The 21,376-nt window shown below is 51.0% G+C and overlaps 1 protein-coding gene across 5 annotated transcripts in view; it reads right to left on the reverse strand.

The window, feature by feature from the left end:
- UBE2O (ubiquitin conjugating enzyme E2 O) overlaps positions 1 to 21,376 on the reverse strand; it is a 57,198-nt gene that overhangs the window by 8,342 nt on the left and 27,480 nt on the right. For 2 of the 5 annotated variants that reach the window (XM_036996888.2, XM_017662817.3), the window contains exons 2-9: positions 5,333 to 5,392; positions 5,101 to 5,211; positions 3,026 to 3,123; positions 2,433 to 2,496; positions 1,643 to 1,786; positions 1,091 to 1,200; positions 811 to 961; positions 95 to 567 (exon numbers count right to left, since the gene is read on the reverse strand). In XM_036996888.2, the coding sequence (XP_036852783.2) occupies positions 95 to 567; positions 811 to 961; positions 1,091 to 1,200; positions 1,643 to 1,786; positions 2,433 to 2,496; positions 3,026 to 3,123; positions 5,101 to 5,211; positions 5,333 to 5,392 (1,211 nt within the window). Of the gene's footprint in view, positions 1 to 94; positions 568 to 810; positions 962 to 1,090; positions 1,201 to 1,642; positions 1,787 to 2,432; positions 2,497 to 3,025; positions 3,124 to 5,100; positions 5,212 to 5,332; positions 5,393 to 7,063; positions 7,084 to 20,114; positions 20,987 to 21,376 lie in introns of those variants that run through there. The other 3 variants (XM_036996889.2, XM_073235970.1, XM_017662816.3) reach the window with 3 other exon arrangements.

Genomic DNA, 21,376 nt, shown 5'->3' on the forward strand with positions numbered 1-21,376 from the left:
CTTTACAGGGCCTGCACACTGTGTACAGGCACAGAGGGGTCGGTCTCAGGCTGGACACTCCACCAGGAGGGAGAGGTGCCCTTTCTGGATTTACCTGTCCCCCGGCTTGAAGTCACGAGTGATTTTATTCTTCTTCCGCTTGTGTTTTCGCTTCAAGTTCTTGATAGATAAGGGGATACTCTTTTTGCGACTCATGCCGCTGCCGCTCTGGGAGGAAGTGGTAGAGCTGGCAGAGGAGGTCACTGAGCTGGTGTCATCCGTGTCATCGGCGGCCTCATCGTCCGCATCCTGCTCTGCGGAGTGCAGTCTGTCGTCTCTGCCTTCCTTCAGCAGGAAAGGGGGCAGGTGCTCACCCACCTCCTGGGCTTCCTCTGTGCCCTCATCCTGCATCTCCACCGGGCTGGAGGACCCATCAGGGGTCTCCTCAGGGCTGGCAGACCCCGCTTCACTCTTGGCTCTGGCCCCACCTTTCTTGCCTGGGTCCTCCGTGGAATGGTCCCTGGAGCACTGGGTGTCCGGGGAGCAAGACATGATCCTCACAACCTGCTTCTTCAACAGGCGCTTCACCTGCAGGGCAGAGCAGAGGCCCGAGCTGGGGAGCAGCGGGGCTGACCCACCCCACTCTGGGTGTGGGACACCTGGGCTCTAGAGGATGCCCTAGGGGTGGGGACCGCTATACACACCTAAGTAGCCTGCAAGGGTCATCAGGCTGCCCCCCAAGGCCTAAAGCACAGACTGTCCTTCCTGGCTGTGGAAATGGCTCAAGGCCAGTTCCTCAAATGCCCACCAACCCCACCCCCAAGGACATACCTTCTTGGCCATAGAGCCCTCCCCCTGGGCGCAGTGTTTTTCTGGACATTCACAGGCAATCCTGGCCGGCTCTACCTTGGCTGGGAAGACATACAGACAGCGCTCCCCAAGCTGCCGCTGAGCATGGTCAAAGCATCCGAGACGCTTCACCCTGGGAGGGAGAGAAGTGGGGGCTGGGCCAGCAGTGTTCTTGGTCCCCATGCACCTGTGACTTCAGCACAGAGACTTGCTCAGGGTGTGCCCTTAGCATTGGGGTGGGCAGCACAGTGGAGCCACTCACCTGCCTAGGTTTTCCTGGGTGATGATGGAGGGTGGGGGGCTTGCGCTGTCCGTGCCCCCTGGACAGAAACTCTTGGTAATCCATGTGACTTTCAGCTCTACAACCTGCACCTGGGGACGGTGGGTGGGACACAGTCAGAAGGTTTAACGGTTCTCTCTTTAAGCAACTGCCCAGAGCCCACCTAACCTCCAGAGCAGGAAGTGGGTCTTCCTGTAGCCCCAAGTATGACACTGCGAGAGCAGGCCCCACCTACAACTAAAGCCACACCCTGGGATCACCACTGTCGGGGCCCAGTGGACCTGCCACTCGCCGCTCTCCCACCTTGCTCAGCCTGGGTCAGCCAGGCTGGGGGACATCTCCCTACTGGTCACCCCATGACCAGAGCTTTAGGTTCCCTTTACCCTCAAAGCCCTTTCAGATCACCAGGGCCCAGATGCCAAGGAGCAGGGCTTAGCCCTCAGAGCAAGAAGGAAGACGTGAGTCAGAAGCTCAGCTCCAGAGTGAGGAGGTCAAGGACTCCACCCCACCCCAAAACTGTCCCCCAGCCCCTACCTCTTCCACCACCACACGGAACTTGCTCTTGGTGCTGAGCACAGGCTTGACCCCGGACAGCCACTGGACGCTGGAGAAGATCTTGGCAGGGCCGATAAGCACCTGGCCCGGGTAGAATCCATAGGAATCATCAAAGAAGAGACCCTGCAGGATTTGGAGTGGAAGGAAAAGTCCCCGTGAGCAGTGCCTCCTCAGGGGATGGTGCTCTCTGCACCCCCCACTTCTTGCCTGCCCCCTGCTTGCCCCACACCTGCACCCCTCCAATGCGTTAAAAAACAAACTTGAGGTTTCAGATCAGCACCTCTCAAACCTAAGGTGCATGTGAGTCACCTGGGCATCTTACTGAGATGCACATTTGATTCACTCGGTTTCTAACAAGCTCTGAGGCCAATGTTGCTGGTCGAGGGGTGACACTAGAGGATTGACGCTCTAAGGGTGGGGTTCACCCCCCACATACTTAATGTATATACTGCTGTTCCAAAACATGAGATTACAGTAAAATACTGCATATACTCTAAGACAGAAAACTGGAGATTTTTTTTAAAGGATGAGAAAGAAAGTTAACAAAACGCAAAGCAAAGTTCTAATACTTTCTGCCCACACCCAAACTATTAGACTTTTGGTACACACCCACCCCTTTTCTAGGAAACCACTCTGCCTAGAAACAGAGCTTAGCGTGGGCCAGCTACAAGCTCTTTTTAAGTCGCCCTCCTTCCCATGCAGCCCAGAGGGCTGAAAACACGAGACCGGCACCCCCACCCCCGAGCTTGCCTGTGTGAAGCAGACATACCGAGTCACTGACGTGCGGGCAGACATCATAGAGCTTGGCACCATCTTCTGTGTTCATGGAGCACCTGAAACAGTGAGCAAGGGTTTGGTCTACCCTCGGCACCATGACTGAGCCTCAGGGGAGGTGTGGTGGCCCGGATGCAGTGGGTGCTAATCGGTATCAAAGGAGTTATGCAGAGGTGTGAGTCCGTTGGCATGCCCTAAACAGCCCAATTTGTCCCTCGCCCACAGCTCAGCCTCTGCACGATATAAGTAACTCTTCTAAAACAAACCAGACCTGAACCCCATGTCTGAGTGCTCCCTACCAATAATTTCTAAAATAAAGCACCAGCCCTTAGCAGATATTCTAAATGATAATGCTTCTTTCTCCAAGTCAAAAGAGAGCCAGAGACCAGAAACCAAATGAGAGAATTTGGCCAGTACGATAAGGAGACCTGCCCAGGGCCAGGCACTGAGATGCAAGGTCCCAAATGTCGGCAGCACCTGTCATGGCCTTGAGGATACCTGTCACCACAGGCCCCATAGGAAAATACCCTCCTTCCCAGCTCCAGCAGCTGCCCTGCCGGGCAGATGGCTCCTGTGTGGTGAGATTACCTGGCCCCATTAGACAGCTTCAGGATGATCTGGTTCTTCAAGTCATAGACCTTCCCCAGCCAGCAGTCATAAGCAATGTAGTCCCCATACATGAATGGCTGCAAACCAAGGGGAGGGCAGATGACACTGGTGTCCAGGGCAACAATTCCTCTTTGTTCCATTGAGACAGAGAGGAAGGGTCTAGATAGCTGACTACAGGGACTGGTCGGCCACTGGCCCTAAATGACCCCTGCCCCAGGCTCCCCCAGGATCTAAGCTGCACTGTAGGGCCTCCTCCCGGTGTGGAGGAGGAGGTGGCAGGGAACTGCCTGGTGGTGATGGGAGAGTCATGCAGTGGCCTGGTGGCACCCAAGGACACAGGACTCTTGGCTGGGAGTGGGCTATGGAGGTTGGCTACCTGGACAAGTAAGTAAAGTGATTTAAGTAAATAAATATAATGAGGATATCAAGAGCCAAGTTTCTCACTGTAGGGTAAGTACTCACTAATGTAAACGAGGTAAGGAGAGAAAGAATTGGAGGTGTTAAAATGGAAAGGGAGGTACCAGGATGGACTCATATACTTTCATGTATATGTAGAATAGGTACTGATGAGTTTAGATGTGTAGACATGTAAATACATACACACATATTCCTGTTCTGAAAAGGGCCTTGCAGTAATTAGTATACCTGGCATGCATTCAATTTTGGTTTTTAAAATACCATTCTCCTCTGAAGGAACCAAAGCTCCTTGAAGAAATGGCTGATTTCAGGGCTACAGAAGAAAAAATTCAAAATGGAAAGCCAGAAAGTGCAAAAAAAAAAGAAGATGGGACATGTCAAAAGGACACAGATGGCAGCTTGAATGGTCTCCTATTGGCCAAATTTGGGATAATTAAAGCAACAACATAAATAATGGTAGTGAAAGATTACAATCAAAATTCAGTAAAACTGGACTGAATCTACACTAAATTACAAAATGAATACATCAATGGGACAGAAGGTGAAGCTCTTCCATACAGTGAAATACTACCTAGTAAAACGAGAAGGGAGCCATAAAAATCATTGTTTAGTGGCCATCAGACTGCTGGTCACGTCAGGGGGGAACTGTTGGAGGCTAATGTGGTGGATTAGGGTTTGACAAGTTACCGGTTCCTGACACAATCGCAGAATATCTTCCCATAAGATACAATCACTGGCAAAGGGGTAAATGGTGACTGTGGTGGAGAGGCTTGGCCGCCACCAATATGACCAGGGATCAGAGTGAACGTCCCCATGGTGCTCTGAACATGATGGGCAGGGAAGTTTCTGGGGGTGGTCCTGGCAAGACGGCAGGGCCTGAGGAAACGTCAGATCATCCCCACTCAGGGTCGCCCAGTGGAACGATATGAGAGACAAAGCCAGACTGGGGAACTGTGCCAGGCTGGAGGGATCGGAGTCAGCAACTAAATGCAAAGTGTGTTCCTGAATAGAATCCTGGATCTGAGAGGGCAAAGGACATGGCCAGGACCACGGAATGGGGTCTGCAATGGGGCAGGAAGGCGTCCATGCTGACTCCTAAACTGGGGGCTGAATGGCGGTTAGACGGGAGAGTGTTGCTGTTGGGGGAAATACGTATTGTCGTATTTGGCGTCCGTGGGCATCGCACCTGTGCTTGCTCTCAAATGTTTCAGAAAAAGACTCAGAAGAGGAGATGAAGGAAGGGAGGGAACATGATGGAGCAGAGGGAGTAAGTGCTACCAGCTGACAAGCTGATGTGCAGGGAGATACAGAACCTACCACTTTTTGGTGTTTGAAATCACTTAACAAAATAAATTAAGAAAGAGAAATTTATTTAAAAATAAAAAAAATGTTAGGGGAGAAAGGAAACAGGCCAAGAAAACCACACCAGCAACCTGCATTGGAGACGTAAGGATGCATCCCAACCCCATGCCGAAGCGGCTCACTTACAAGCAGGGGTGTCCAGGCCACGAGGCAGCCACAAGGGCCAACTGCCGTGCTCTGCCGCCTGACCTGGGCCGGTGCCACACCCTGGGCTGGTAGGACAGAGCCAGGGTGCCGCAAGGGAACTCGCAAGGGAGGGCAGTGGGGCCGCTCACCCAGATGTGCTGGAGGTCCCTGCTGTTGACAGGGTAGATGATGCAGTTGGTGCCTATGAGCTTGACGGCGCAGTCGATGCTGACGTCTATCACTGTGCCGCACTGACTGTCCTGCGAAGGAGAAGGCATGCAGCCCGAGCAGGCACACAGTGCCAGCCACCATGGGAGACCCAGCCCAGACAATCCCCAGGCAACCCCCCAGCAGGGGTGCGGATGGGGACGCAGGACTCACGGTGGATCGCATGTGCCGGACCACATCCCGGGGCACCACGGAGCGGTCTTCCAGTTTCAGCTGCATAAGAAACACGTGGGTGAGATAGTGGCCTCTGGAGTCACTACGGGATCCATTTCTCCCAACCTCTGAGTGAGGGAGGATGTGTAGACATTCTGCTAAGTGATTCTGGCAAACTGCACACAGCCCTCTAACAGCACCCAGATCAAGAGACAGAATTCCAGGTACTATCAAACTCCACCACAAGCAAACTGTGCTGCCTGGAGGTGACCTTCATTATACTGAAAAGTGTGGCTAACAGACAGATCACATGAAGCCTCATTTAAATTTGAGATTTAACTGCCTGTCTACAGAGAGCATGAGTGAAATCCTTTTTCTACCTTTTGCAAGCACCCTCTGAATGGCTAAGGAGTGCTGAGGAAGGCAGGGTAGAGGAGGAGCGTGACTTGGGGCTGCGTGGGTCACCCTGAAGCCGCTATCACCCCCCACGACCTTCTAATCTGGGCTATCCTTCCGGACCAGCCACAGCCTGCTCCTTATCTAGCGCGCTGCAGAGCACTGCGGGCTGCTGAGTAACTCTCAGGACAGCCAGCTTTGGGAGGCTGGCCAGACGCACGGCCGGCACCTGGCCCGTCCCTCCAAGAACACCCTGCAGCAGTGCCTCCAAGAAGACAGCCAGGGCCTCCCAGCAGCTGTCCCCTCCCTCTGCTAGGCACTTGGTCTTCCTCCAGGAGCTCAGGCGGGAGATGGATCCCCAACTGGGGCTGCTCCTCTAGTTCTTCAGTCATGGTCATGGCTGAGTCTCTGTGACTGCCCACCAACTTTGGATGGGCACCTTCAGCACCCCAAAACAAGGCATGGAACTGCTGTTCCCTCAAACAACACCCGACCATAGACTCCCCAAGATCACGTTCTCTCCACTCCAAACCCTGGGGCATGGAAAGGTCACCTCCATGGCAGGAGAATTGATCACTGAAAGGGAAGACACTGCCTCAAAGTCATGACATTTTGGCAGTGATGACTGAAACTCTATTAGTAGGGTACGACTTACAAGAAAGTAAAGGGGGAAGCAGTGGGTCCTGTCACCAATGGGGAAATTTTCCTACAGGGAACACAAGCCTGTGATCTGGAAGAAGCAAGCCCAGGAGTTAAATACGGGGGTCCTTGAGCCAGACACTTGTGCTGGCTCTGAAACCTCAGGCAGATCACTCATGCCCATGTGTATAACATAAAGTGACGGCAGCTACCTCAGAGTAGTCGAGGGAGAGTTCCAGGGCACCTGGCACACTGTAAGTGCTCGGCAACGCCACTGTGGTCACACCACATGACTGCACTGCTTCCAGGGCAGAGGCTGAAGACCCTGGAGTTCAGGCTCTTCTTCCGTCTACTCAAAGACCCCAGGAGGCTACGAGGGGTCACATAGACCTCTACTAAGACGTACTGGGATGCCAGTGCCACTATTCAACTGCACAGAACTTCCCAGCCTGCAGCATTTTGTGCTCAGATCTCTTGGTCTGGAACGTGGTATTTTCAGTGCTGTCCACCCATCTCAAACCTCTGCTCCCTTTTTAGACTTCAAAAAGCCACAACTGCAGGTCTTTCCAAGTTGCCATAGATACTACAAGTTGCAGTGACAGGAAATCCAATGGGAGAGGGACCTTGCTGTGTGGGGTGGAGAGGATGACAGCACTGGGGTGAGCTTTAACAGCAGGCACAGGCTGCCTCACCTACCCAGGTTCCCTGAGAAGACAGCCAAGTCGAGTCTGCGGGTGACAATTTGCCCCTGCTGTTTGTGTCCGTCCCCAAGAGAGGCTCCAGGACAGGAAGGGAGCGGTGCAGGGGCAGACCCTAAATCAGTGGTCTTCGATGGGACACTGCCCAGCCTCACTGCACCCAGACCATGGGACTCCGGAGGACATCGCAGGAACTGAGGCTCATGCTATGAGGCTAAAGAAGGAACAGCACAGCTAGTGACAGCCAGCATCACCACGGGCCAGGGGTAGGCTTCCCCCTTCCTTCCTTTGCGGGACCTCTGCTGGCAGGTCAGACAGTTCCCAGTGTTCCAGGGAGGAGGAGCCTGGCTAGCAAATGCCAGCCTCTGCATGTGGCCCTCCTGACTTGTGCCCTGGCCTCCTGCCAGGGTATGACTCCACTCCACCGCGAAGCCCAGTCTCCAGGGTGGGTCTTCTAATCTCCCCTGACATGGGGTGACATTTCTCCAAAGCCCTGACAATGCTGGGAGCAGAGTCGGGGCGGCAGGGAGCAGGATGGGGTGTAGTGGCCACTATTCTGGCTACATTCCCCTCCTTTGGGAATTCTAGAAAATGAGAAAAGGGTATCTGGAAAGGCTTACGATGACTTGCAAGGCTCTGCATTCTCATTTGCAACTTTCCCTGCCACCTCCCTGTGCCCCACTCTCACTGGCACTGCCTTCCTCCAATTGAGCCTAGATGGCGCTCCAGGCGAGTGCCCTCCACCAGACGTCCTTCCACAGTCCTCCTTCTGCCCCCACCACGTGCTCCCCTCATCATGAAAGCTTTCGGTGTGCCCACAGGAGGAACCCTTGTGCTCCCGGGGCCTTGGGAGCTCTGGAGTGCCCTGCCTCGGAGTGACCACGACTGGTGCTTATTATGCTCCAGGTAGTTTTCTGGGCTAATCTGTGAAACCTTACACAATGATGTGAAGTAAGTATACTATTATTGCCATTCCCATTTTTTAGATAGAGACAGAGGGAAGACAAGTAACACGTTCATGGCCACAGAGCTCCTGAGCGGGAGAGCTTGACTTGAACTCCGGCAGTCTGGCTCCAGAGTCTATTCTCTTAACCACACAGAAAACTCATCTGTATCCAGAGCTGCAGAGAGAAGCAAAGAATAATTTCTGGCAGGTCTGCACATTCGAGCAGACAGTGATTATTCTGGTTAAAAAAGCAATACATGCTGTAATCATTTCTGGAGTGTGTGGAAGGCAGAGCTGTGGCCCCTGACGGCGGATGTCGTCAGGGCCCCAAGAACCCACTGAGGCTCCAGATGGAAGAAGCCCCGACTGAAAGATCCAGGAGCAGGCGGCAGATAGCCAGGGGGTGCTAACACTAGAGGGCACCGCGCCTGCTCCGGGAAGATAATCAGATCCTGGAGCTAAACTAAGTCATTGAACAAGACCACGTTGTTTTTGTTAGGTGCACCTGGAATGTAGTTTTTAAAGAACTGTTACCATGATGGGATCTGCGGTGGAGTTGGACGGACTTCAACTGTCATTATAGCTCTAAAATTCTGAACAACCTCTGAGGTGGGGAACTATTAACATTTCCAGAGGGGGAGCTGTAGCTATCACACATTCCTGAACAGAAAAAAAGGTCACACACCAAAATGTTAAAGGTCTCTGAGTGAGGAGGGGCTATCGATGGCTTTTAAAATGAACATGCATTAGTTTAGACACTTCTGTGACATGACTGTGGGACGTACCTGGTGGAACCTGAGAACCAACATCCTCTGCTCCCACTACCTGCTCTGGAGATACGTGCATCAAACAACTGCTCTCCATGGAGAGGTACTCTGGCACCTGCACTGGGGCAGGAGAGCCAAGCCTCACGGAGGAGTTCCCTGATGGGAGGAATGACTGAGCACCTTCCACATGCCAGGTGCTGGGGAGACAAGTCCCTGTTCTCACGAGGCTTCCATTATAGTGCAGTGGGGGACACTGACAGACACACAGGTCAAGTGGTGCCCAGTGTCATACAGAAAAATAAGGCAATATTGGTGTGTGTGTGTATATGTGTGTGTGAGGGGGGGGGGGAGAGAGAGAAAGACCTGCCATAAAGACCCTGGGTGGGGTGTGCCTTATGTGTTGACAGCCAGCAAGGAGGCCAGCAGGGCTGCGACTGGAAGTCCTGCGGTGCTCTGAGCAGAGGGCATGTAGGACCATAATGTTAAAGGGACCATGTGGCTCTTGGGTAGAGAATGTGCTGTAGAGAGGGCTAGGGAGACCAGTTAACCCAGTCATTCTCAACTGGGAGCAACTCTGGCCCCCATTCCCCCCGCCACCACTACCAGTGGTCCTTCATTTGGGTTTGTACGACACTTTACCTCAGCTGAGCTGAGCAAGGCCCGAGATACCCAGGAGCCTCACGGTGCTCAGCAAGGAAATCAAAGTCTTTGGAAAAGAAAGAGAGTGAGAGAGAGAGAAAGAGAGACTGGTAAGGGGAGGGGAACACATGTCACTTGTTTTAAATGGACGGTCTGAAAGGCCCCTCCAAGGTGACATTTTACCAGAGATATGACAGCAACAGAGAGCTTTCCAAGCAGAGAAAAGACCTGCCATAAAGACCCTGGGTGGGGTGTGCCTTATGTGTTGACAGCCAGCAAGGAGGCCAGCAGGGCTGCGACTGGAAGTCCTGCGGTGCTCTGAGCAGAGGGCATGTAGGACCATAATGTTAAAGGGACCATGTGGCTCTTGGGTAGAGAATGTGCTGTAGAGAGGGCTAGGGAGACCAGTTAACCCAGTCATTCTCAACTGGGAGCAACTCTGGCCCCCATTCCCCCCGCCACCACTACCAGAGGACATCTGGTATGTCTGGAGACAGTGGGGGTTGTGGCCACTGGGTCAGAGGCTTTTGGTACACAGTGGGAAGAGGCCAGGGACACCACTGAACATCTACCAGTGCAGAGTACGGGCCCCACGGTAAAGAAGCACCCAGCCCCAAACAGTGCCGAGCTGGAAGCTCCAAGGCTCCTCCCAGGACGGGGGCTCATACCAGAGCAGTGGGTGAAAGGATGCCCTTGAAGGCAGGGCTAACAGGTGCCTCATGTCCGGAGGTGATACAAATGGGGGGTAGGCCACATGCAGGGAAGCTGGACACTTCCATCTCCCACCACTGGAACCCCAAGGAGTTCTGTCCTGGCCTCCTCCCTTGCCCCCCGGCCGCCCACAGCTCCCTGAGCCGCAGTCATGAGGTCCACCACTACAGCACAGCATCGACAATGAAATGGTCCTGCAACTCGTGGTCTAGACCCTCGTTCATAGCACTGCTCCTGACTGATCTAGAGAAAGCCAAACTCACTGTATGAAAATGTTCCAAGAACGGAAAAAGGCAAACTAAGGTTGATCAATAGACTGAAACACAAGGAAGCTGATACAAGAAGCTACCTGCAAGTGGATTTGGATGTCACATCCTGTAGGACTGCAGTGACCCCATGGGTCGGCCTGCTCGGTGGAGGGCAAGCACTTGCCCTAGAGAAAGAAGGCAGCTTCCTGCCTGGACAGCAGCACCAGCACCTACTAATGGGGCTCCTGGGTGAGAATGAACTGCAGGAGTCTAACAGAAGGCAAAGGAGGGGCCTTGAAGGTGCCGAAGCATCTGCACCCACCCACCGTCATCTCTTGTCAAACTTGGGAAGGCCAAAACGTAGGAGATATGGGTGCTCTCCTGCAGTGCCACAGGGGGAAAACCAAGCCAGTCTTTTCTGGGGGCTGGTGATGTTATTGGTGCCACAGCCTTCATTGCAGCTGGGAGCAGCACCCATTACAAAAGGGGCAGCACAGTGCATGGCATCCACCAGGGCTTAATAAAGGCTCAGGTTGTGAGGACAAGCTGCCTGCCTGCCCCTCACGGTGCTCCTGGTGAGTGAATGGGAAACGGGGCAGCCTGTAGTGGTCCTTCATTTGGGTTTGTACGACACTTTACCTCAGCTGAGCTGAGCAAGGCCCGAGATACCCAGGAGCCTCACGGTGCTCAGCAAGGAAATCAAAGTCTTTGGAAAAGAAAAACAAGCCAGCTGTTCTGCCTGGAGAGGGGAGGGAGGGAGGGAGAAGTGGCCTATCAGACATACACAGGAATTAGGCTGTGTACCAAGGCCAGGATTCAAAGAACAGATTCCTGAAAGGAATACGAGGCCAGACAAGCAATGGAAATTTCTAAAGGCTTGCTGCTTCCCACCGGGTGAAAACAATCTGAGAAACACCACCCCTCCCATCCTCCATTCCAGCTTGAGATGAGTGAGTCCTAGATACACTGGAGAAGGTGACAGGCCAATGCAGCTGGCAGTTGTACTGGGGACCCCAGGGCCTCCTAACCAATGCCTCACCCGCCTCACCAGCTGAGGTCACAGACACTTAAGAAGGCTCCTTTAGTTCTTCCAACGTCATCCCTGAGCTCAAAGGCCCAGCCACACATGGAGGACAAGGTTTTACCACGGTAAAGATGTCCAGGCAGGAAGAAAGCTTCCCGGCCTGCACTGTGGCCATGGAAACAGACTTTTAGAACTGGGTTTCTGCTCAGGAACGAGCTGGTGACTCGCATGTGGCTCTCCCTATGTACGAACTCCAGGTCAGAGAATATGTAAGGTATTTTCATTTTGTTTCCCCATCTAAATGTAATTTCTTTAAAGCCGAAGCACGTTCCTACATACTTGTATTCTTGTCTCATTATGAACCTATAGAAAACACTCAGAAGCTATTGAATTGATCGATCTCAGCCTTTGGTGTTAGCAGGGCTAACTCCTGAGCCCGAGTTTCCAGTTCACACTGGATTCAGGAACATGACTAGCCAGTGATTCTGGGGTATGCCAGCATAAGGACTTTCTCAGAGCAGTTGACCATCATGTGGTTAGGCTGTAGGACGTGTCCCAGCCGTGACGAAACCCTCCAAGATGGCCACCAGGACCTGCGCTTCTCAGTTCACGACGAGTCCCCCACCTCACTGTGGGGGCAGGCCAGCTGCACTACCACACAGGACAGACTGGGGGCATGTTTGTGAGTGTCCACATAGAGCTTCCCTGGCTGAGAAACCCAACTCAGTGCTGGGGGTCAGGGCTGAAGCAGAGGGTACCATTCAACAGGAACTCTGCTGAAACCTAGGACTTAGGTCCAATTGTTAAAGTGCTTCCCATAGATTCAAGGTTAAAGAACAACACAAATATAAAATAAGGAATGTACATTGTCTTCTCAAGAATTCACAAGAATCTAGCATAGAGATGGGTGGGGAGGGAGAAGGCTGGCCCAGTAACCTTAACCATCCCTCCAGAGCAAAGGCTACTTGGCAGACAAGAAGCTACTTATGCCAGATTGGAAAGTTTATACCCTAGTGTGGAATTCTGAAAAAGCTTTGAAAATCTTTTTTTCCAAATTTTCTAGAATGGAATGCTCCCTAGAGCAGTGTCTTTCAAACTGTGGGTTGTGGCCCATTGGTGGGTTATAAACTCAAATTAGTGGGTCACAGACAACACTGGAAGAAGAAAATCTGAGAACAGCTCACACAGCAAGGGCTAGGGAGTGTTGCGAGGTACCTTCCCAGTTGCATATGCGATGCCTATGTGTCCCTGGTTACAACACAAAATGTACATTCTGGACAGGTCGCTCTCACCCACCATACCTAAGCTGCCCAACCTCCGGCACGCTCTGCTGTTTCTCTCTGGCTAAGGTTTTGGCCAGTTACATCGAGGGGAGAGACACATCTCATGAGAAGCTAGTCTGGAGCAAAAACAAACAAAAAAAAGACCTAGGACCTAGAGGTTCACGCAAAGACACTGCGGGGCTGAGGAGATTTTAACTCTTTTGGACATTACTTAAAATGCCAGTTAAGTTGGCTTTCAGAACAGTAAAACTGGGAGTGGCAGGAAGTGGAACTGGCTGTGGGCTGGAGCTGGGCTCCCCTTCCACCCTTCCAGCTTCTTCCTAAGCCCAAGTTTCCAGTTCACACTGGATTCGGGAAGATGACTAGTCAGTGATTCTGGGGTATGCCAGTGTAAGGACTTTCTCACAGCAGTTGACCATCATGTGGTCAAGTTCCTGAAAACCCGGAAATCAGCAAGCTGCCCACCTGAGGACAGAGGGTCTTACCACCAAAACACGAATGATCAGAGGGCTCACATGCCTAGGGCAGGAGAGGAGAGCAGTTAGAACAGCCGGGAAATGTGGAAGAGCAGGCATTGGTGCTCCAACTAGAAAACTCTGTCAATCATGTGCTACCCAAACCTTTCAACAGAAGCTCTGCTAACACCAAAGACTGAGATCAATCAATTCAATAGCTTCTGAGTGTTTTCTATAGGTTCATAATGAGTCAAGAATACAAGTATGTAGGAACATGCTTCGGCTTTAAAGAAATTACATTTAGATGGGGAAACAAAATGAAAATACCTGGAAACGTTTCTATATAACACACTGCTGAGCTGGGTAGAGGGACAAAAATTCCTGCTTCTGAATGGCAGGTCGGGAAGGCAGGAAGCTGCACAGGAATGACAGTCTAGAGATTCAGGCAAGGGACTCCCCTTCCCCCTGGATGAAAATTGGCCAGACCTCTACATTTGCAATCCTCAAGGGCAGTGCGGTCCCCAGGGATCCCTTCCACTCTGATCGCATGCCGCAGACCAGAAGCTGGCAATCAGGGCCGGGCCATGCAGCATGATTTCATCACTGCCTGGAAACTGCGGCCTCATCTTGCCAGCTCGCTGGACCAGCCTGGAGGTACAGCCTGCCTAAAGGGTCAGAGAAGGGCGACCGAGCCAGCTGCTTGCTAAATAAGTGGCAAGGACCGGGCGAGTGTGGCCAGAAGCCCGCATCCTGCATGAAAGAACTGGGTCTCTGCAGATGCTGAAGGGTTTGGGATGCAGCACATGCACTCCAGTGGCAACAGCTGGCCTGGAGAAGGGACCCAGGACTGCCACCCCTTGTCTTGGCCCTGGGCATGCCAACCTGGCTTTAGAAAGGGCAAAACAGCCCAAGTTTCCTGGGTTTGAAGGCAGGGTCTGACGGGAAGCTTTAGCAAAAGAAGGCCTCCCCAGCAAGAAGTGTGACTAAAAGGCAGAAAAATAAGCAGATTCATTTCACGTTCTGTTCTTGTGGCCAGGCTGTGGTCCTGGGGCTGCCAGGCATCCAGGAAGAAGTAGGGAGCAGCCCAACTGTCCAGGCACAGAACATGTATCACCTTAACACTGCCTTCCAGCCCCACAGCCCCCACCTGTCTGATGTCAGGTTCTTCAGGGAATGGACAGGCCTTTACTGAGCTCACGCTATGCAGGGGAAGAACCTCACATGCTTGGCCTCTTTCTACTTTCACGACCCCTATGTGGGAGACACCAGTACCCCTGTTCTCATTCCCAGGAGGCCAGAGGCTTGGTGAGGCAAGCAACCTGCGCAGGCCCCTCCAGCGCCAAGGCTCCAGAGCTCTGGTTTTGCTAGCTTGTCCTTCTTCGTTTGGCATTGTGTGGCCCACAGACATGGTCCTTGTTACCCCTGGAGCAATTAGAGCTGTGCTGACACTCCAGTGCAGACCTGGTCAGGAGCTGGTTGAAAATGCAGACTCAGTCCCCGCCCCAGCCCTGGTGCCTTGGGATCCACATGTTCACAAGGTCTCCAGGTGACCTGTGTGCAGATCACCTTGTCCTCACACAACACTGGCTAATAAGAGAGAGGGTATCAGGATGGAGTGCCCCAGGGTCACTGCCAATTGCAGACCCCAGGAGGGCATTCTGAAAAAGTTCTTAAAGGGATTTCGATGCACATCCCCAAATCCTGGCTATTTGAACTGGCATTTTAAAGGCATCCATGGAGGAGGTGAAATAGCTAAAAGGGACTACATCTGAGTCCAGAGGGGCAGGCCAGGTACAAGAGGCCCAGAGGGAAGAAACACAACCTCTCTGAATCACACCAACCTCTGCTTGTTCCTCAAACACCTGTGCTTACTATTTCAAAGCAGGTGAAATGAGTACATCTTGGGGTACTGGGCATCACTTGGCACCAACTGGCCTGGTGACTCTGGCACAAACCCAATGGCTCCTGGTGGCTTATGTCACCTCTTGGTTTGATCATTAAGTCTTAAAAACCTTGACTGCCCACCCCTCCCCACCAATATTTCTCCCAGAGCTCATCTGCAGTAACTCATCTCAGGATAAAACAGCTCACTGATTCAGAACTACTTACTTACAAAAATGAAAAGGCAGAATCAGAGACTGGGAGGAAGACTCCTTCCAGCCCTACAGGCACAGAGGCTGAGGCCGCAGCCGGCCACACGAAGCCTGACGGCACAAGAACCAGGTCCTGCAGAACGTTGCCCCTCCCCAACTGCATGCACTGAGGAAGTCCCAACACCTCCCTGGATGTCAGATGCCTCATCTGGGAGAGCAACCCTGGGCTGGACAGCTCTAGGCCCTGCCAAGTCTCCAGGGGCCCTGGTTTCTCCCTGTCCCTTCCCAGGGGCTATGTGGGCAGTGCCTCTGAAGTGTGCAGACCCACAGATCCGCTACCGTGCAGCAGACTGGCTAAAGGAAAACATGTCCCTGGTCCATGTGGTCTAAGAAAGCCCTGTCCAGGAGCACCAGGGCACAGCCTGAACCAGAAGGTGGACAGTTTCTTTCCCAAGGAACTTATAGCTCAACTGGAGAAAACAAACACATGAAATAACATTTACAAAGACTGAAACAAGATACAATATTGTACGGGTGCATCTTGTTTTAGATGCCATTATGAAGAAGTCTTCTATAAATTGAAGCGATTTTAGGCATATCAGGGAAGCTATTTCAAGAAAACCCACATGAAATCTTATGCAAATAACCATCCTCTTGTTTATATGGTCAACATTCTTGCCCCCCTCCTTTTTTTTTTATTAAGGTATCATTGATATACACTCTTATGAAGGTTTCACATGAAAAATACTACATTCACTCCTATTATCAAGTCCCCCCTACAACCCATTGCAGTCACTGTCCATCAGCATAATAAGATGCCACAGAGCCACTACTTGTCTACTCTGTGCTACACTGTTTTCCCCATGACCCGCACACACACCATGTGTACCAATCATAATACTCCTCAATTCCCTTCTCCCTCCCTCCCCACCTCCTCCCTTTTGGTAACCACTAGTCCCTTCTTGGAGTCTGTGAGTCGCTGCTGTTTTGTTCCTTCAGTTTCGCTTCATTGTTATACTCCACAAATAAGGGAAATCATTTGGTACTTGTCTTTCTCCACCTGGCTTATTTCACTGAGCATAATACCCCCTAGTTCCAACCATGCTGTTGCAAATGGTAGGATCTGTTTTCTTCTTATGGCTGAATAATATTCCATTGTGTATATGTACCACACCTTCTTTATCCATTCATCTACTGATGGACACTTAGGTTGCTTCCATTTCTTGGCTACTGTAAATAGTACAGCAATAAACATAGGTGTGCATATGCCTTTCTGAATCTGGGATCTTGTTCTCTCTGGTTAAACTCCTAGGAGTGGAATTCCTGGGTCAAATGGTATTTCTATTTTTAGTTTTTTTGAGGAACCACCATACTGCTTTCCACAATGGTTGAGCTAATTTACATTCCCACCAGCAGTGTAGAAGGCTTCCCCTTTCTCTGCATCCTTACCAGCATTTGTTGTTTCTTGGCTTTTGGATGGTGGCCATCCTAACTGGTGTGAGGTGATAGCTCACTGTGGTTTTAATTTGCATTTCCCTGATAATTAGTGATGTGCCTGTTGGCCATCTGAATCTCTTCTTTGGAGAAGTGTCTGTTCATATCCTCTGCCCATTTTTCAATTGGGTTATTTGCTTTTTGGGTGTTGAGGCGTGTGAGGTCTTAATATATTTTGGATGTTAACCCCTTGTCAGATATGTTGTTTATGAATATATTCTCCCATGCTGTAGGATGTCTGGGATGTTCTCCTGATGGTGTCCTTTGCTGTACAGAAGCCTTTTAGTTTGATGTAGTCCCATTTGTTCATTTTTGCTTTTGTTTCCCTTTCCCAAGGAGATGTGTTCAAGAAAAAGTTGCTCGTGTTTACATTAAAGAGATTTTTGCCTGTTTTAAAGTTTTAGAAGTTTTATGGTTTCATGACTTACATTCAGGTCTTTGTTCCATTTCAAGTTTACTTTTATGTATGGAGTTAGACAATAATGCAGTTTCATTCTCTTATATGTAGCTGTCCAGTTTTGCCAACACTAGTTGTTGAAGAGGCTGTCATTTCCCCATTATATATCCATGGCTCCTTTATCATATATTAATTGACCATACATGCTTGGATTTATATCTGGGCTCTATACTCTGTTCCATTGATCCATGGGTCTGTTCTTGTGCCAGTACTAAATTGTCTTGATTACTGTGGCTTTGTAGTAGAGCTTGCAGTCAGGGAGCATAATCCCCCCAACTTTATTCTTCCTTCTCAGGATTGCTTTGACAATTCAGGGTCTTTTGTGGTTCCATACAAATTTTAGAACTATTTGTTCTAGTTCATTGAAGAATGCCGCTGGTATTTTGATAGGGATTGCACTGAATCTGTAGATTGTTTTAGGCAGGATGGTCATTTTGACAATATTAATTCTTCCTATTCATGAGCATGGGATGTATTTCCATTTATTGGTGTCTTCTTTAATTTCTCTCATCAGTGTCTTTCACCCCCTTTTAATGAGTACAGACACACCAACCCACAGTGATGAGACACAACCAAGAGTGACTCAGAGTGTGGAGGGTGCTCTGAGCTGGGTCTGTGGGGCTATTACTAGTGTGCCTTGGCAGAGTGCTTCCCGGGGCTAAGGAGTGCAGGAGGAAGCGGCCCTGCAGGGCCAAGCGGGGGTCAGGCAGGGTCTCCAGTGAGGGAGAAGAGGGAGAAGAGGGAGAAGAGGGAGGAGGGTCTGAGAGATTCGCAGACCTCGTCTGGTGCCCAGAGCCCCCTCAGGTGGGAGGTCTCTCATTTCAGACAGGAAACCACGTACAGGGGGTGGTCACAGAGATGGGAAGCACTGGAGTTTGCTACAGTCCCCCTTCAAGCACAGGAGAGCCTCCCTGCACCACACTGTCCCCAGGTGCCCCTGCAGTGTCAGGGGAGAACGGGTAACTAGAAAGCAGACACCAGCACCCGGACACAGGACCCTGGCCTTTCCTGACCTTTTCTGTACAATTAAGCATGAAACCTCCTTCCTTCCTCTGGGTTCCTCTAGGTCCCATGAAGGAAGACTTCTCGGCCAGAAGTCATACTATCACAAACCTGAAGGAAGACACATTTGCTGAGAGTGGGAGATCAACATTTACCTGAACTACAGAACACCCATGTCTAGACGTCGGCAACAGCGAGGTGGTGGTGTGGCTGACCACGCACGACTGTACTGGTCTTTGAAGGGCAACTGTTGGAAACCAACAAATGGTCCCGTAAAAACAGAGTGGAGGAAGTCTAGCTATTTAATTTAACAGTGTTGAAACAGCAAAAGAGTGTGAAGAAAAATAGAGGCAGCCGTGACAGGTCCCTTGGGAAGAGGAATAAGTTTTAAGGCAGCTATTTATCAGAATCCTCAGAGCTCCTTAAAAATAAGGATTCCTGAGTTTTTATTCCAAACCACTGAAAGAATCTCTGGGTGAAGCCAGAAATCTATTTCTTAATGTTCCCTGGGAAAGTCCAATAATCAGCCTGGTTAAAACAGTTCTACTTCAACCAGTAAGTTTCCTTTTCTTCTAAAATAAAATCAAACCCCAATTACTTAGGGACATTTGGTTTTAATTTCAAAAATTTTTAATGATATAAATCTGGGGATTAAAATGTAAAGTATGGTGGATTAATTAACAAAGAGATTTACGGGATACCCACCCCTCAGTATTCCCCCACATACTCCTCCCGTGCTTCAACCCTTAAATAGATGCACAGGTACCATGCCCCCACCTTGACCAACCTCTACTCAGGTGGCCCAGACCCTGGTCTAGACCAGTTCCCAGACAGATGCCAAGAACCAAGCCCCAGGCTCTGGGACAACTTTTAGCATGAGACCCACTGACAAAGAGACAAGGGATCTAGGCTTGGGCAGCTGCTGCTAAGGCATCACAGGGCAGATTCTGTCAGCATGTACCCTCAGAAATCTGGGGGACACATTAATCTGGTTTTGACACATTAATGACATCCAGGCAAGAAGGCAGCTCCCAGGCCTGCTCTGTGGCCACGGGAACTGACTTTCAGAGCTGGGTTTCTGCTCAGTAACAAGTTGGTGCCTAACATGTGGTTCTCCTTGTTTAAGAACTCAGAGAAGGAATTGTTCTGGCACAAAGGGTGTGTTACAGCCTGGACTAAACCCTCCAAGATGGCCACCAGGACCTTGGCTTACAGATGTTCCTGCTCCCCCCGTCCTTACCTTCCCCACCTGGAACCCACAGAAAAATGACATAATCTTCAGCCAGCAAAGAGCTGAGGTCTCTTGCCTGCAGTGGCCAGTGACATCAAGCCTCCCCTCCACCCTGAACATCTGCAGCTCCGGCCACGCTTCCCAGTACTGAGAATCAGCTGCTAATCAATAGCCACACTCTGCAAAATTCATCTTACCTTCCAAAGCAAGCCAAAGCAGGCTCACACTGAAAGGGATCACTCAGCACTGCTATTTTTAAAAATGCAAATATGGTAGGAGAAGGCAGTAAAAATAACACAAGAGAGTCCTGATCCAAGGTGGGTCCTTTCCTAGGGGCCAGGTCCCCACTAAAATAGGAGTGGGATGTGTGGGGAGCAGGGTGGCTGGTCTTCTGTGGAGTTTTGTTTTCATCATACCTGGGAGCCCAGAGCAGAGAAAACAGAACAGACTCCTGCACCCCTCCCCAGACACACAGCTCAGCCACCGTAGGCAGGCAGGGGGATCCACCCCACAGGGGCGGGCAGGTTTCACCGTCCTCCCTGAGTGACTATGTCAAACACTGTTGCTTCTCTGCTTTTCTCAATTCTTAAACTACATTCTTCCCATACAAACTGTGGACTGTGCCGCAAACACTTATTTTCCCCAGAGAAGCAGGAGCTCAGTATAGGCACAGGAAGCCATGCAGAAAGAGATACAGACCCCTGGCATTGAATGAAGACGAGGGTCTTGTGTATTTCAGTGATGGTTCTGACAGCCAGGTGGTTCCAAATCTGGTGACCTTCCACACTGGCCTGATCCACGCCATCAGTAGCACCACCACGGAGAGTTCTACAGACAGGCTGGCCTGCCAGGAGTCAGCAGACATGGCAGGAGCACTCCCAGCACCAACCTCGCCAGTCACCTCCTCCCTTCCTCACCATGTCTCTAGAATTAGATGAGGACAGAATCAGGTCACCTGCCTTCTGAGCAAAGATTTCTAATAAAATCAAGCACAAATATTTAGCAGCCCATCTGGGGGCTGAGTTCATGGTAGGTGGCAGGGCTGGCAAGTGGAAAGGCCTCACTGCCACCCACTGGCGAGAGGGGTGAGGAGGAAATGCCTCATGGTGCTGCAGACTTATCTCTAACAGGAAATGGGAAAGTCACAGCTAAAAGTGCCCCACAGCTGATCCAAGCATAAAAAAAACCTGCAAAATGAAATGACAGTCATCTGTTAGTCTGTGGCTGACAGTACAGGCACCACCCCCTCCTGAGACTGAAACACCAGCGTCATCCGCATCTAAGCCACCAGAGCACAGAACACGATTTGGGCCACTACTTCCTGGTCTCCAAAAACGGCAGCCACTGGCACCACTGAGCTGCATTAATGCACTATGGTGGGTGCCCCGGGGAGTTGGAAGCCCTGGCCAAGAAGCGCGGGGGCTTTCTTGGATACACATTACACCTCTTATGGAATAAACATCTCACAATTTTGCTGTCTTGTCTGGGCCAACAGGTTGCTGGATCGGAAGTCTGAAAAACCCTTCCCATTCTGGCAGGTTGTATCCAGGTGTTCTCAAGAATCGCCAATCCTAAGTGGAGGGAGACAGTGACAGAGGGAGACATCTCAAGGCCTCTGTTGTGGTCCTTTCTCTGAGGCCACCTGAGGGGGAAGGCAGGCCTGAAGCAATGCTTCTGACAGCCGACCTACATGTAATACGCCATGGAACACACTGGGCAGGTAAGCAAAAATGACAGCTCCCAGGCCCTCTCATGCTCTCTTCAATGCTTTCCCAACTGTTTCAGCTTTTACTTCACTCTTCAGCAGGCTGAACTCTCCTGAAACTGCAGGGGACACACAGAGGCTGTTACATGAACTGTACAGGGAAAGCGTATGACAGAGGCATCTTAAGACAAACCTGCTTTTCTCGGGCTTGAGCTCCAGTCCTGTCTTTCCTCTGCTGGGCCTTGGCAGGGACACA

The sequence above is a fragment of the Manis javanica genome, chromosome 4 (genome assembly GCF_040802235.1).
Source record: "Manis javanica isolate MJ-LG chromosome 4, MJ_LKY, whole genome shotgun sequence".
NCBI classification, from domain to species: Eukaryota; Metazoa; Chordata; class Mammalia; order Pholidota; family Manidae; genus Manis; species Manis javanica.